A 16054-nucleotide genomic window follows, 5' to 3' on the forward strand; every position below is an offset into this window, starting at 1 on the left:
AAATAGTAAGATGTTTGATTAAATCTGGGGTTTAGTGGTGAGTGTAGAAGGCTTCTCTCTGTTACATCGTTCAGGTTGAATAAGTTATTCTTTAAGCACATATACACTGCATTCTAATCCTTTACCTTCCAAAATTAACAGGGAAAAATCGCCCCATGAACAACAATGTGAACTCCAAACTGTGAAAGTACATTCATCTATCCAGTGTGAAGAGAATGTGCGTGTGGTCTGGACACTGCCCACTCGTTTTTCCAACGCTAATAGGCATTGAAGGCAGGACCTCGTGCGGATAAAAGAAAATATAAGAGTGACAAAGAAACTTCTCCATTTAATAATGAAATAAATAGGACAAAAGTAAAAATAGTCAAAAATTTAATACATGTGCTATATCTTTAAATTACGGAAATAAAGCTATCACAAGATGTCACTAAAACGAAGAGAATAAAGAAAAGGTGCCACAATATTCAACGGATTGACAACCAAGAACAACCTTCTGTTCCTTATAGTAAGGGAGATATTGCCGGGAAGTTTACACAGTGGAGACCACTTAATTACAGAGCCCAGAACTACTGAACAGCAATTCATTATGCTGACCAGGTTTCTCTCTCAAATCAGGTCTGCATTTCAAAGGGATTTTATCAGAGAATTAAAAGGAACAGAGCTGCCTCTATGCACTCACCAAATCCCAAGATCTGTATTTCAACAAAATCCAAGCAGTCTGAAAGTTATAATTTATGAGTGTGGGCTAAAGCCTTTTTACTTAAAATACACAAGCATCCCAGAATCCAGCAGTTTGCAAAGTTAGCACATAAGAGAGCTTGGTATTGCAACAGTAAATCCTATGTGCAGTCTATGCTTGTCAGGTGAGATCACCACAGAAAGTTATTTGAAATAGAAACATGGAATTAGGTTTATGAGTGGCATCATTACTTCACCGTGGCACTGACCTCTACTTAGCTACTGTCCCCTTTGCATTAGAATATAAATCAAAGCACATGGGGTTAGGAATTATTTCTTTAGCTGTTAACAATTTAAGGGTGTTCCACACCAAGATAAATTCTAATTTGAAAGGCTGGTGCACACAAACATTTTTGCTAGCAGATACACTCTTATCCAGGCTTTTTATTTAAGTGGACTGAACTGTGAATTTTGAATTGCAAACATAATATAGCCAGTTATATTGTATAAGGTTTTTTAAAAAACAAAATCTTACAAAAACACAATGATAGGTTAAATAAATAAAAATATCAGTTAAAAATACAACACACTTACAATTTCTTCTGTGCAATTATGTACCAATATGAAAAATATTACTTTCATCTCTGTCCATTTGCATGGTTCTGTCTCCTGGAACCCACTAAAAGTAATACTGACAACAAAAATAAAGAAAAGTGATTTGCTGACAAATCAGTGCTCTGAGGCTATTAAAAAAAGCTCACACCAGAATTTGTCGTTTCCCTTGCAGCACAGCAGTGACCCAATTTAGTTTAAAGAAAAATCAAACATTGGTAATAATGTTAATATACAAAATATTAGTTTAAAAACTCTAGAATGACCTTCTTAGCAGAAATGGAGTGTGTACATTAGGGCTTACAACATAAAGCACATCTGAAGGCAAATTCAGAGAATGCTGAAAGGCTCACTGCACGTTATCTATGGCAAGGAAATACTGCAGCTTTAAAATAAGCTGCACAAATAGTCATCTCTCTCTCTTTCACATGAAAGTGTGTAAAAAGCAAATCAGCAAATAAACTCTAAAATAGATTTATACCAAAAATCCTCCTTTTTTTCCCTTTTAACATTGAGTTTACAGCTTCTGTCCATTTTTCTGCACTATTTTTTGAGATTCCTTCAAGAAAAGTCAAAGTTGTGTTTTGTGGCCATGAACAAGTTCACAATACAACGTATTAGCAGAAAGAACCTTTGCATACTAAGATTTGTTCCTTGTTGCTTTTTTTTAGTGTCTGCGGTGAGATACATCAGATGTCTATTCCTTTGACGAGGGAAGCCTCCAGTGTAATGTTGAACTCCTGCAAGGTCTGCAACACTCGAATCAAGGAATTAACAAGGGTATGATCCTTAATCAATGCTATATCCTCGTACATCTGTGCTGTGATTGGACAGTCTGCAAGCAAGGCGATCCAATGGTGTAAGAGGTGGTCTCTGAGAAAGTCACATTTCAGAATTTGAAAACAAAGACAAAAACCAAGTTAACAACTCACTTTTAATGAAATTATATTTTCAATCTTTTAAAGAAATCTACCACTTTCTCCAGATAAACTGGGGAAGGAGGAATAATACTGTAGTGATACATGACAACTTTATAAGTAGAGAGAACTATAATCTAGGGCAGAAGTGTCCAACCTTCTCAGCCTGAAGGTCAAGCACATTATTTCAAGGGTAAGAAGCCACAATACTTATGGACAGATTCGCTCAGCAGCTCCTCCTTTGCACCACACAGACAGTGCAAAGGAAGCAGAACCCACTCACAAGTCAGCTGCTGGGAATTCCCAAGTTGGCATAGGGCTGGCTCCTACACCTCCCTCCCCACAATGGTTCCAGTGGGAAGAGGAGAGGGAGTTGCTGTTCTCACCTGAGCTGAGGCAGATGATCAAGGAGCCCTAACTGGCTGTTCAATCTCAGCTTCCCCCCAACACACCCCCGCATGCCACTCTCCTGGTTGGCTGTGTAGGAAAGCAGTCCACTACACTTAGGCAGAGCCAACCGAGCTCCCACCCTGTTCTCCTGGCTTGCTGCTCATTGTTTTGGTTTTTCACATTGTACCAATTTTCCAAAATCTCAGATCTCTCCAATTTTGGGTGCTCCTGAGACTTGAGGCTAATTGAGATTCTGTTGTATGTGAGTGTCCAGTTTTATTAAACACCACCTTCTATCTGAAAATCTCAAAGAACTTTGCAAAACATTAGTCCACCTTCGCAGCACAAGCAGCCTTGTGACCTCATCTCATCCCCTTCAAACCTTATGTATATGATTCAAAATGTTCCCCTATACCTGGCTCCAAGGCACACCAGCATCTGAAACTTGCCATCCTTCCCAATGTTTCTAGGAGTGTTGTTGATAGCAGTGACAAAGCGACAAAAACTCCTGGCTCTAGTCTGCCAGTTCTCCTCTGGGACTATCTCGTTCTGATCAAGGGTCTCATAATAGGTTTGTGCTTTTTCTAGAAAGAAAGGGAAAGACAGGTGATGGTGGAGTTTGATCAATGGAAATGCCAATAGCCATAAATATGCTATGCAATAGTGGTTAGAATGGAGACCAGGGAGGCAGCCCTACTGGGTTCTATTGCTGAGAGACAGTAAACTTAACTTCAATATACGTCAGTATAACAGCTACAACAAACGTGTGTGCTGAAATTACATGAACATTTGTAAAGCAATTTAAGACCCTCAGCTGACAGCCTCTATGTAAGTAGGTATAAGAATGGTCTCATAGATGGGGCACTGGATTAGGACTCCAGATACCTGGGTTCAATTTCCATTTCAGCCATAGGCCTCCTGTGTGATTTTGGATAAATTATTTATTCTACCCTAGGCCTCAGTTCCCCATCTGTAAAATGGGGATAATACTTTCCTACCTCATAGGAGTGGAGAGAGGATTAACATCTATTAAAGACTGTGAGGCAATCAGATACTTTGGTGATGAGGGCTATGTAAATACCTCAACAGAACTATGAAGTGCTATTTAAGTGACTCACTTTTTAAAAGACTACGAATTTGAGAGTACAGATATCGTGTGTAGTTTCTAGTGTTTGTATTAAGAAGGCTCAGCAGAACTTTGCTTTGCATTATATCTTTCACACTGCTCTATTAAAAATAACATACGGCTACCAGACCCAAGCTTCCAACTACATTAAACTCCTCCTTCTCATTACCAACTCATTCTAACACCATTTCGTTAGGAAATATTCAAAATTTAATGCTGCCCCTCCGCCTTACCCCCCAGAATGTTGAAGTGCAATACATTTGATATATGAGAATGCCAGTGTTAATATCCATAGAACACAGATCCTTCTTCCCTGAAAGTGAAAAGAGAACGTAACACTCACTGCATTGCATCAGCTCCTTAGCTGGTATAAATTGGCAGAGCTCCAGTGAATTTAATGGAAGTATGCAATTCACACCAGCTGAGAATCTGGCATACAAAAGTGGTGATGACATTACAGAAGGCAGATATATGTACTTTACAGCAACACACTGGCTGTATGGTTTCCTCACACTTACCTAGAAAGTCCCAAATAAAAACATTTTTGAAGAGCCTGGGTGATTTAAATCCATGCTGAAACACCTGCTCAAGAGCTGAAACGAGTCCACTTTCTCCACACAGCAACAGAGTGAGACTACCTCTCTGCCAAGGACATATGGAAACAAACAAAAACATTCTCTTTTTAGTTTTCCAGTTTCTATATAGAAAAGTAAATGTGTGTTATTATGGCCAACATTTTTGAAAATGGGTGCCTAAAGTTAGGCTCCTAAACCCATACATAGGCACCAAAAAATGTAGTTTGATTTCCAAACGTCAGGAGAATCCAGTAGCTCCTGCTGACTTCTAACACCGTCAGATTGACACCCATCAAAATGAGGCTCAAGAAGGAAGTCTTCAGGGTGGCCAGGGCCTATAACGTTTAGGCTGTGAAAATCCAATTCTTTATTACAGTGGGAGCTGTTAGTGACCCCTGTATAGCAAAAGTTATCTGTGCTAACCTGAGAATTTTCCTTCTTTATTTCAATGAGTAGCCCAGCTTGCTTGCACACTGGAAGCCAAACCAGAGTGGTCAGTCACTGGCAGTAGTGGTATGCCTTGTCTCCTGAAGCTCACTAGTTGAGATAACTTCCACAGCCAGGATAATTCAAATCTACTTTCCTACATTACAGATTGTGTTAAATATAGTTTGAGTAAAAAGCACAATTTCTCCTCCAACTGCAGATCAAGGTCTATCTAATGACAACAAACTCAAATCTTTGGATACCAATTTTCCATCTCTATTCTGGATGAACCATTTGTCTCCAGGGCGGGTGGATCTGTGGATCTTACTTTTCAAAGAAAGGAAATTTCCAGGCAAGCACAAATAAATTTTCCTATTCTTCTGCGTGAAATGGTCCACAGACCCATTACAATGGGATTAGCATAGCAGCATGCTTGCAATGTGGGAAGCAGGATACCGTTTAAATATGGACACCCAAAACCAGGTAGGTTATACATAAATTATCTCCTGCATCTGCCCTTGGGCACTAAGGTGTGGAGACGACTTCTGCAAAAAGAAAGGAAATTAAATTGGCTAAGATTGGATGACCAATATGAAGAATTTGGTGGACAAATGGCCAGTTAGCAAATCTTAATACAGGAGACATAACTACTGCTTTTAGATTGTCAGTGCTCCTAAGGAATAGACTTAGATGCTTAACCAAAGGCAGAATATTTCTTGAATTTACTTACGGAATAAATGCTATCACAGTGGTGAGGACTGTCTGAATTGTAAGTGCAATACTGGTCTCAGAAAAGCTCACAATTTCAAATTAAAAAAAAAAATCTAATCTGATTGGGGACAGCAGCCATCAATAGACTATTCTAATGACCAGGAAGTACACCACCTCCAGCAGGGATTCAATCTAGATAGTGCTGCAAGGAGCAGAATGAGGTTCCGAGGTCACTCTCTCTGACCCTGCAGGGTTGAAGTAAGATTGATGCACTAAGAAAGCATTTAATGTAGGGATTTGTACAAAACTTTCTTTTTCTTGAACCTGCCGAAAATGTTGTACTACAGACATTTGACCTTTTGCTTGGACATTACCACACCTAATAAAAGCCTCTCTGGGGGAATTCAAGGCTATGCTTTACTGGTTTAGCTTTGTAGTTGAACTATAGACTTTAAACCAGCCAGAAAAATAAATTCTATTTGTTGATTTCACTTTTGGGGTCTATGAGAGCAATAATCATTTCATCCAAGTATTGACTTTAAATTGGTCTAGACCCAGACGTAGGATTGGCTTTGCAATAGCAGAATTCTTCAGTGAGACAGAGACACCTGAAGATCCAATGCTAGATTAAATCAAGCCTAAGAGTCATGGTCTCTTCAGCCAGGAAGACAAATACAGTATCACTGCCACTCTTTCATTGCTATCTTTGGTATTGGCCTGGGGAGCAGTGGAAACGGAGCGAAGACAGATGGGATCTTGCCCAGCTTTACAAGATGTCATTCACCACCTCACATCCTGGGTCTTGACCCAGGGAGGCCACGAAGCACTTTATTTACTGTTTCAAGATACAAAGAAGTCAATCACAAGTCCACCAAACTGATTTAGGATGACATATTTCTGGGTGCAGTAGACACTTTTCTAATCCAACTTCTGCCACATAACTTTAGATATTCACCTCCCCCGTTGGTGGGCAATGCACATAGAGATTGGAAACTCTGTTTCATCCAGGACAGGAGAATTTCAATCTGGGATGGGGCTGATCACATTCTTCCTAGTTGTTATAAAAGCCTTATCAGACAGATTGACTGTCGTGACCAGAACAAGTCTATTAAGCATGGAGGAGCAGTGCTCTGAGATGTCAATTGAATCACAGTATTCCAGTTGGTGAATGCTGCGCTCGCTCTTTCTGGTACCTGTACCGCTCGGTCTTTTTGCTTCAGCTTTCTCTCCGTACAGGACCCTGGTCAGAAAAATTGTCTGGGAAAATAAGTGAATTTTCTTATCTAAAGCCAAAATTATTGCTGCCTTGGTCCTGGACAGAAACCCTGAGAGCACATGTAAGACCAACAGTAATGATTAAAGCCATGCTCTGCTTGTCTCAGGCTAGAAATAGCATGGGGAGCAGGCTGCAATGCTCTGAGCTGAAGTAGATCCTGGGTGATTTCATTCACACAGGGGCCTTTCCATGGGTTGCCGACTCTGGGATTGGGACAAAGCTGTTCTTGAAATTCTTGCACAGCTCCAGAAGATACCTTCTCTGGACAATGTTCAGTGATCTCATTTGCTCAAAGCTGTTAGAAGCCTTTTTGCTTCCAAACTGAGAAAGCGTGACACCAACCAAGGGTTCAACTCCAGATAGAGCTGTTTGGGAGACATGCAGATAGCCCTGAGGCAACAGATGACAGATACTGATCTTGCACTTGCTCTAGCTACCACTTGCAAAGAAGTATTTTCTCCTTTTGTATTTCTTGAAGAAGTTCATCTTTCCATAGGACTTCTATTCCTCTCTATAGTGCCTGGAATGAATCAGGATTCACTTCTCCAATGCCACTGAATAGCCCCAGTTTTCCATAAAGTTTCCCATTATATCACTAAACTAGCTTGGGACTGAACTGTCTGAGTATATGATCCCAAAGATCAAAGCCCGATATATTTATGCATGAAACATGTGTGAATCCCACGCTTTTCAGGAAAAAGCCCTCAGGCCATGTGATTTCTAGTTGAAAGGGATTATACCTGCAATACTGTCCACCCACGTTAGTATTGCTTGTGAATGTGTGCACGGGCTATTAGGGTGTCAGATGACAGTTCAGATTTGTTTATTTTTTGTTGGTTTGATGCCAGCAGAGTTTTCATACCCAAAGGAGGGGGCTGTGACCAAGCTGGCCTGGACTTGACTGCCTGTGAAGGACCTGTATAGTGAGGAAGCCCCTCTCTCTACTGCATGGGATTCACATGGGGCATTTTGGCCTGTACTTCCCTGGGAGGTCTCGGCCTGGGTTGTGAATAGGGATCCTGGGTGGGTGGAAAGAAGGACTATTATAGAGGTGGCAGCAGGAGGACAAGGCTGGGCCTAAAAGAGGTGGGCTGCATCCAGGCTGCATCCAGTGCCTTGCACCTCTGACCTGTGGGGAAGCAGCGGCAGCCGAGCTCTGCAGGCTACAGGAATTTAGATGTGACCTTCCACCGGGCACGCTGTCCTTGACTTCACTTCCCTCGTGGAGATGGGGGAGGAAGGATGCCTGCCTCAGAACCAGTTGTTTTCTGGTCCTGTTTGGCTCCTTTCCTGCCAGGGGAAGGGGGGTGCTGAGATAACCCTGCCCGGCCTGGGCTGCATCTGGTCCAGCACAGCCAGCCTCTTCAATCCTTCTTGTCTTCTCTCCTGCTAGGGGGAGGGGCAGCAGCAGGGGAGGGGAAATTATGAGGTGACCCTACCCAGATGGGGCAGTGAGAGGGAGCTGGTTGAGCTCCCCAATGAGACACTTGCTAAGGCGGGAGCAGGAGACACAGACCCTTCCTTTTGTCTCTGGCTTTGCTCACTCCCTGGCGGCACCTGTCACTGCAAACGCCTCAGAACGGAAAGCAGAGCTAAGGGGACAATCTCCTTAAAAATCAAACACAGCCCTGGGGCACAGCTGGGAGTTAGACAGACACATTATTAAGCTGAAATGTAGTCTACAGGTTTTGGAATAAAAACTGGAATTTCCCCTCAGAAAAGCTCTGCAGGCAGGACGGGCTGTCTGTCACTGGCCCTTGTGGAGAAAAAAAATGGAGGAACTTACTGGCAGCAGGGGCATGCCCCTGCTGCCAGTGACGGGCAGGTGTGGTCCTGCCCCAAAGCTGTAGGCAGGCTGAGATACCGCTGCAACAGAGCTGTGGGTCTTACCATGACAAAGCAGCTCAGTTGCCCAACACCTCCCATGCTGTAGGCAGTCAAAGCAAGGAATGCCGGGGTCCGCATAATAGAATAACCGATAGTCCAACCAGTAAGCAAACATGCTGCTTCCTTCAGAGCACGCTATATGGGAAGCAGATGCCCTGCTCTCAGTATCACAATAAAAGCCTCATGGACACAAAAGCACATGCTGCTCTTGTAAGGCCATCACAGGATAAATGAAAGAGACAGCTGAAAAACACACCTGAGTACATCCCAACATGCAGCTTTCTATGAGAAGAGTGAGGTCAAAAGGGATGTTAAGATACTCAGCTACCTTCTAATAATTCCCATAGTAAGTGGGGATGCAAAGAAAGAGGGAACATACTCATACATTTCTTATCTCTAGGAGACGGAAGGGGATGGGAAGACATAACAGCTAAAGCATGAGTCAGACAAGTGTAGTATTCTGTGCTGCTGACATGCCTATCTGCATGCTCCAAACTGTATAAGTGAGAACTATTAAGCCACCCCCAGTTTTGGAAAATATAAATCAACTGACGGCTCATTTATAAGGGCTCTTCATCAAATGCTTGGTTTTTGTCTCACAGTGAATAACTAAGACATGAGAAGATTTATGCAACCACATTAAAAAAACATATAGGACACTTGAGAGCCAAACAGATGAATCCTAGACAGAATCTGGCCCTTACTGTGGGTTCAGCTACCAGGATGATGGGCATGGACCAAGAGCATACAGTAGTACAGTTAGCAGCAAAAGTGATGTACTTGGAGGTGTGCAATTCCAGGTTGTAGACTCATAAGCATCAGAAAAATAACAAAGGAGTAGCTAGCAAAAGAAATTCTCACCTCCTTTTCCGGTTTGTGGAAATGTTTGACAATGCCATTCACTGCTTCACCAATAGCTTCCTGTATCTGACCTGTGTTTAACTCTGTGAAAAATAAGAAACCATTTACATTTACTTCATAAAGGTTTGAGGTGGTACCTGCAGACCAGGGCTTCTAGGGCAGGGTGAGAGAAACCAGCGCAGTCATTATCTGTGGTGTATCTTGGATTTGTGGTGCTGGATTGCCAGTACTTTTTTACACTCATATAAAGTTTAATTTTTTTTTCTTTTAAAGTTGAAGGTGTAGACCTAAACGTTTCAATCCAAAAATAGTATGGACACAGTTTTACACTTAGTTATGCAGATTTTCAGATTAGGGTTTGAAACAAAAGAAAAAAATGTATTTTGGGCTGTATGGGTGGGTGTGTGCACCAAATATAGGAGTTTTCGAAGTTGTATTACAGGGGTAGTCTTGCTATAAATCAGGGTGAGCTTGAGAAGAAAAAGGTATGCCAGGAATGACAGGACAAGACAAGCCAGAACACCTTTAACAGAAAACCTTTGCATGTAACCAGATATAATTTGCAGTCTATACCCATGGGAGACCCAGGAGAGAGCTGAAGGTAAATCTCTGTGGGCACGTCTACACAGCAATAAAAAACCCATGGCTGGCCTGTGTCAGCTGACTCTGGCTAAGGGGCTGTTTAACTGCAGTGTAGATGTTCCAGCTCAAGCTGCAGCCCAAGCTCTAGGGCTCTGCGAGGTGGGAAGGTCCCAGAGCCAAGCGTCTACACCACACGGACACAGCCACTTAGCCCGAGCCCTGAGTCAGCTGTCACGGGTCAGCCACAGGTGTCTAATTGCAGTGTAGACATTGTGTCTCACTCATCGCCTCCATTCCACAGTCAAACAGAAGAGGACACAGAAGGCACAAAAATAATGCAGTAGATATATTTTTGGGAGGGGCCTTTACTGGCAACAGATAATTTCAAACAATGGAGCATGTCCCTCATGACTTACTTGGTTTGTTATTTGGCGATATCGTGACAAATCTTCTGATCATACTTGGTGACTGCTGCAGTGGTGGGGTCCTGCACTGCCTTTCATCTGCCTCGGTATGTGAAGTTAGTAACTCTCCCACCAGGATCCTCTCTAAACTGCCGTCATCCATCCCCTTTCCAAGCCACCTCCCACATGGAAACCTAAAGACATAAAGGCTTAGAATTGGGGACTGCAAATATTCTGGCTTCTGGATACCCTGACTGACTTCAAAAATTATTTTACTTTCTTACTGACACAGTGGCAAACAAATCAATTCTATTTATTTTTGGCTCTTTTAGCCAGCAGAGGGAACATAAGTTAAATAGTCTTATTCCAGATTTCTGCTGTACAGGGTAATAGATGATGCAGATACACAAAGTAAAACAAGTAGCAGCCTTCCTGTCTTCTGCTCCATACACAGGATATTTGGTTTGGGAGGGTTTCTCCCTCCTCCCCCTCATATCAGCATGGTAGCAATCAGGTGATACTTTTAACTTCCAACATTGGAAGCACCTCTGTTAAATTTGGATGCGATAGTCAAAAAGAAGTTAGCACATTGGTTCGCTGCTCAATTGCTTATTTAACCTGACATGTTAAACACTTAAGCTCTTATATGGTCACATGGCTTCTTTGAAGCATCTATGAATACTTTCACAGCGGGCTACCTACAAACAACTCTGTATGCCACAGTTTCCAAATCACTGACCAATCCACTGAAATACATATATTTGGTAGCCCAGACACCAAGAAGCCAAGTTGGCTCAAATCGAACAAGCTCAATTAGGAAAGCAAACCAGTATCCAAAAACAGAATCCTATCCCTTTGCCTCATGACAAACAAGCTGATATTGTGAACTGAAAGGATTTACAGCTGTCTTCTCACTGACAGAAGGCTGTCATAGCTTATATAAGCAAGAGATAGGCACCAAATCACACTGCAAACGACATACATCATATCTGCAGTAAGAATTATCAAACTCCTCTTACCCTTCTCACGCAGCCCTCACCCACTTTCATTCTGACATGTCCCCAAAAATCAGAGTTCCTCTGATAATTTCATAGAGCTTTTCAGATCTTTGCCTGTATTGGTCCACATTATCTGTGCTTGATAAGCAGCAAGTTCTAACTGGCTATTTGTTTGGTCTCAAGGCAGTTTCCTTTTGAGATGCTTACCCCCCCCCCCCCATGTCTGCAACTGGTTTATTTGTTTGGGTGGCTAAATATGAACCATCTGCAAATGAAACTCAGTTTATTTTCCTAAAAATCTTAATCCTGCTCAATACCAGAAATCCAGTGACCCTCCAACCCCTTGGGCATCAGCATCTGAAGATGCTGTCTGAGGAGAGGAGCACTGATGAACAGACAGGTCTGTTATGCTAACTCCCTGCAAAAATTCTACTTACCCAATTTAAAATGCCAGGATGATACTTACTTGTAAGTATGCCCTGTTATTTCGTTTCTGACCATAACATATTCCACTAGCCACTTGGCGTACAGCCCTGAATTATCATGTCCTATTTGTACTGTGGTGAGTTTTCCCAGGTTCTGGCACTGCAAATTAAACAAGTTATCTGTTATATTGAAACAAAGAGAAATTGACATTGGCTGAAGCAGTGTAGTCCAGGGGGAGAGGGTGCTGGGAAAGGAGTTGGGAAACCTGGGTTCTAATCCCTGCTCTGCTACTGACCTGCTATGTGACCCTGGGCAAATCCCTTTAACTCTCCATACCTCTGGTTCTCCTCTGTCTTGTCTATTCGGACCATAAGATCTTTGGGCAGGAAATGTCAATTAATATGTGTTTGTACAGCATTTACTACAAATGTACAGCAATTTCTGTTGGGATGCCTAGGTATTACTGCACTAAAAATAACAATATCAAAGAATAATGCACTATTAACACCTATACACTGTGGAGTCTACCATGAAAAAAAAGAACAAGAAACTCATATGTCTGTCTTAAAGCTTTTTCCTTTTGCTTAGTGGCGGGATCTGGAAAAGGTAAGCTTCCTCCCCCATTTACAATACCGTGAGAACCTGCAACCTCCACAACATTTTAGAAATGTTTGGTACTAAAATTAGACAGGATATTAGGTACCTTGATATTTAAACAAAATAAGGTTTGCTCACTAAACACAAAGAGAACTAATCTAAAAAAAGAACTGACAAGTCACCAGGAAACTTACCCTACAGATGAAAAAGAAGCCACAATGTAGGGTGAGGTGATGATGTAAAAGTCTTAGACAAAATTAATATTAAGCCAGAAGTCTCACCCTCCTCACTTAACCTTATTTTACCAATCATTCTTCTCTGCATACTGCTTAAATACATGTGTAGTTTGATGGGTACAGGCATAGATAATATTTGTGACTACAACACTGATGAAACATTACAAAAAATATGAATTTAAATTGAACAAAGAATGTTTTACCAACAAAATATTTCCTTGTGTCAATAATACGAACCTCAAATGTCATCTCCAATATATTCCTGGGAATCTGTAAGACTCCTGTTTCACCCAACTCTCCTGAGATACAGATCCAAGGGTTGGCAGTGAACATTGAGCCACCAAGTTTCTTGCTAGGAACAATCAATATATGGTATGGGATCACTGCAAATACAAGAAGTAACTCACTTAAAGAATACCCTCCGAAAAGAATAATCATGTAAAATAGTAAGTTACACCTTTTCTGTTACACTACCTTTTCCTCTTTATGTTTAATAATAATTTAATCTGTTATCAAATGCCAAAGAATTGAATGGCAAATTTAGAAGCACACAAAAATATCTGTACATAGTGAGTGATCAGGAATATGCAACTGATGCTAAAATAAATGCTGCAGTATCTTAAAAGTAGAGTTGATGACAAACACCATAAAAAAGAATAAAAATGTACTTTAAATAATGTGTTTGCATTTATTTAGTCCTTTTTCATCTGGAGATCTTAAAAAATCACATCACTAAGATGGTTACCGTCCCCATTTTACATTTAGGAAAACGAAGGCACCCAGGTTAAATGGCTTGCCGATGGTTATGCAGGGAGTCTGCAGGAGAACTGGGATTAAAAGCCAGTTATTTTATCTAGCTCTGTGCCTATATTTTTGTTATATAAACACACATGCACTCAGAGCAGGCTTTGCCATGTGCCTTAATTCGGACCGACATACTCAATCACACACTGAAACTTCAACTTGTTAGGCTTGTTTGTTGCCAATATTTACTGCAACAAAGCTATTACATTTTAAGATGATAAACGCTGTAGCTGTCCAATTCTAGATAGTACGTACTATAGCACTGTGCACCTGGCTGTACCACATATTGCATTAATCTGAATGTAAAAAGTAAAAAAAAAAATTCAAGGACCAAGTAATAAACTAATAATAAAAGTGTTTTTTAAAAAATTGAGTTTGGGCATCAAGCACTTATTTTCTTAGCATTTCACGTATGAGCAGAGAAGCTGGGTTATGGCTCCTCTGACTCGAGAACACTGAAAAAATATAAGTATTACTCAACTGCCTAACATCATGGTGTAGAACTCTAGTGCATGGCCTCTATTTACCAAACTGCTTTTATAGAGAATTCAATTATGTGAATGGTCACTGTGTTCTTTGGCAATTTACGTGGTTTTGTAATGTATAAATGGCTTATTGTGAAGGCTGTTCAGCTGAAGCAATCAATATATTTCTTTCTCAACATCACCTCATTTGACAGTGGCCTCAAGAAAGCATTTGGTACTCGATTTTCTTAAATGCTTGGTGCCCATGACCTTTAAAACTGTTAAAACTCTTCTCCTTTTCATTCCCCCGCCACCCCCCGATGTATTGTTAGTTGCAGCGTTAGTGATAGCTTAGCAATATCCAAAACAAGAACTTAGTGTTGGACAGTATTTCTCCTTAGTAAGATCTGTTGTACTGACACATTTTTCATTTAAAACCAAACAAATTATGTCCCTCAGCCAATGATTTGGCTAAATGAGGTTGCTCTGAAATTCTTCATTTATAGGGCAGCGATATTCAGTTCACACTATAAAGTGGGAATTAAGCAACATTATTGATAGCTTTATTAGTTTCATGTTTCACACAGGCAACTCCTATTGATCATAGTGCTCACACACTGAGAGTAACACAAACCCCTTAGCAATAGAAGGATAGGTATTACCACCTCTCAGGAATTATATTAAAAATGACAGTGACATAGTGGTACATATCTGAATGTGAACAGGAAATTAACGCAGCTCTGTGAAAGAACATATCAAAACAGCTTAGAAACTTGCATAAGGAGAAGCAACTGAAAGCTGGGAAGAGCAGCACGGCAGGGAAAACGGGTACTTACAGATTGTTGTGAAAACATTGGTAAAGCAAAAGTAATCGACAGCATTAAATGACAGGAGATGATAGAGGAACTGTTCTTTCTCATCATCACAGCGGAGAAAGGCATAACGCTTGTACAGTTTTCTGACAAAACAAAAATAAGCTATGACAGTAACAAGATCTTTTCAGTCGTATGTTTTCTATTATATTAGGTAGAACTGTGAAGAATATGCAAGCAATTACAAATGACAAGAAGTATGGGTGCTGAGAGCATTTAAATCAGCCAAGACACGTAGGCATCCTGCAAGTCTGTTCGTTCTGGAATGTGTCAGTTCAGTTTGTTGTGCTATTCTCAACCCCTTTTGCCAGCTTAGAGAGCTGCAGAAAGTTCAGAGAGCACCACACCCTCTGAACTTAATTTAGGATACGGTTCATTAGAATAAAATATCTCACTGTGTATATGCAGAAGGGGATTTTACCTTTTGGGGTAAGATCCTCACGCTTGCTCTGGCCCATTTATGCTGTGTAAAAATACTGGAGTGAGGTAAAGCAGCCTTAAAAGCCCCATACCCAGCTAGGTGAGGATCCTGCTGGGGCAAGCCCAGTAGATAACAGCTGTAAGATTGTTCCCTGAGTAGGCAGCATTGTCAATGGGGCCACAGCACTGCAGAGATTCTGGACAGCTATGGTGCGGCCCAGAGAGGCTGCTGTAATTGAGGCTACATCTGTACTGTGACCTGGAGGTGTAGTTTCCAGCTCATGGAGACACGCCTGCGCTAGGTTTGATCGAGCGGACATGCTAAAAAGAGAAGCGTAGCTTCTGAGGCACAAGGAGCTCGCTGCCCAAGTACAATCCTGTTCAAGACCCTAGGTATGTTTTCGGGGCAGCTAGCCCCTCCCACCATTCATGCCACTGCGGCTACACTTCTATTTTTAACATGCTAGCTCAATCAGAGCAAGCGCAGGAATGTCTCTGCAAGCTGAAAATTATACCTTCCAGCTCCAGTTTAGATATACCCTTACACAGGTCCCCAGGGCTGTTTAAGTAGTCCCTGGAGCATCCCAGGATTGGTAGTTTAGAGAAGCCATTCCCTCTACAGAGGAATCAAATGTAGACAAAGGGAAGCAATTGTGTATAGTGATCAGCATTATTTATTTGCTAAACACCACCTTGTGCTTGGACACTGTACAGGACCCAGAAGGAGAACTTACAATCTCTAACTTTACAAATCAAAATCCGAGTTGGAACAAACCCTGGCCTGATATTATT

General features: G+C 41.4%; 1 protein-coding gene across 6 annotated transcripts in view; it reads right to left on the reverse strand.

The window, feature by feature from the left end:
* Positions 1-308: 308 nt before the first annotated feature.
* Positions 309-16054, reverse strand: part of DENND5A (DENN domain containing 5A) — a 110167-nt gene continuing 94421 nt past the window's right edge. For all 6 annotated transcript variants that reach the window (XM_037899781.2, XM_037899783.2, XM_043549917.1 and 3 more), the window contains 8 exons: positions 14807-14928; positions 12940-13085; positions 11910-12028; positions 10458-10639; positions 9460-9542; positions 4242-4365; positions 3013-3181; positions 309-2163 (listed from right to left, as the gene is read on the reverse strand). In XM_037899781.2, the coding sequence (XP_037755709.1) occupies positions 1980-2163; positions 3013-3181; positions 4242-4365; positions 9460-9542; positions 10458-10639; positions 11910-12028; positions 12940-13085; positions 14807-14928 (1129 nt within the window). In that variant the 3' untranslated portion in view covers positions 309-1979. The remainder of the gene's footprint in view (positions 2164-3012; positions 3182-4241; positions 4366-9459; positions 9543-10457; positions 10640-11909; positions 12029-12939; positions 13086-14806; positions 14929-16054) is intronic.

The sequence above is a fragment of the Chelonia mydas genome, chromosome 6, assembly GCF_015237465.2.
Source record: "Chelonia mydas isolate rCheMyd1 chromosome 6, rCheMyd1.pri.v2, whole genome shotgun sequence".
In the NCBI taxonomy this organism is placed as follows: Eukaryota; Metazoa; Chordata; order Testudines; family Cheloniidae; genus Chelonia; species Chelonia mydas.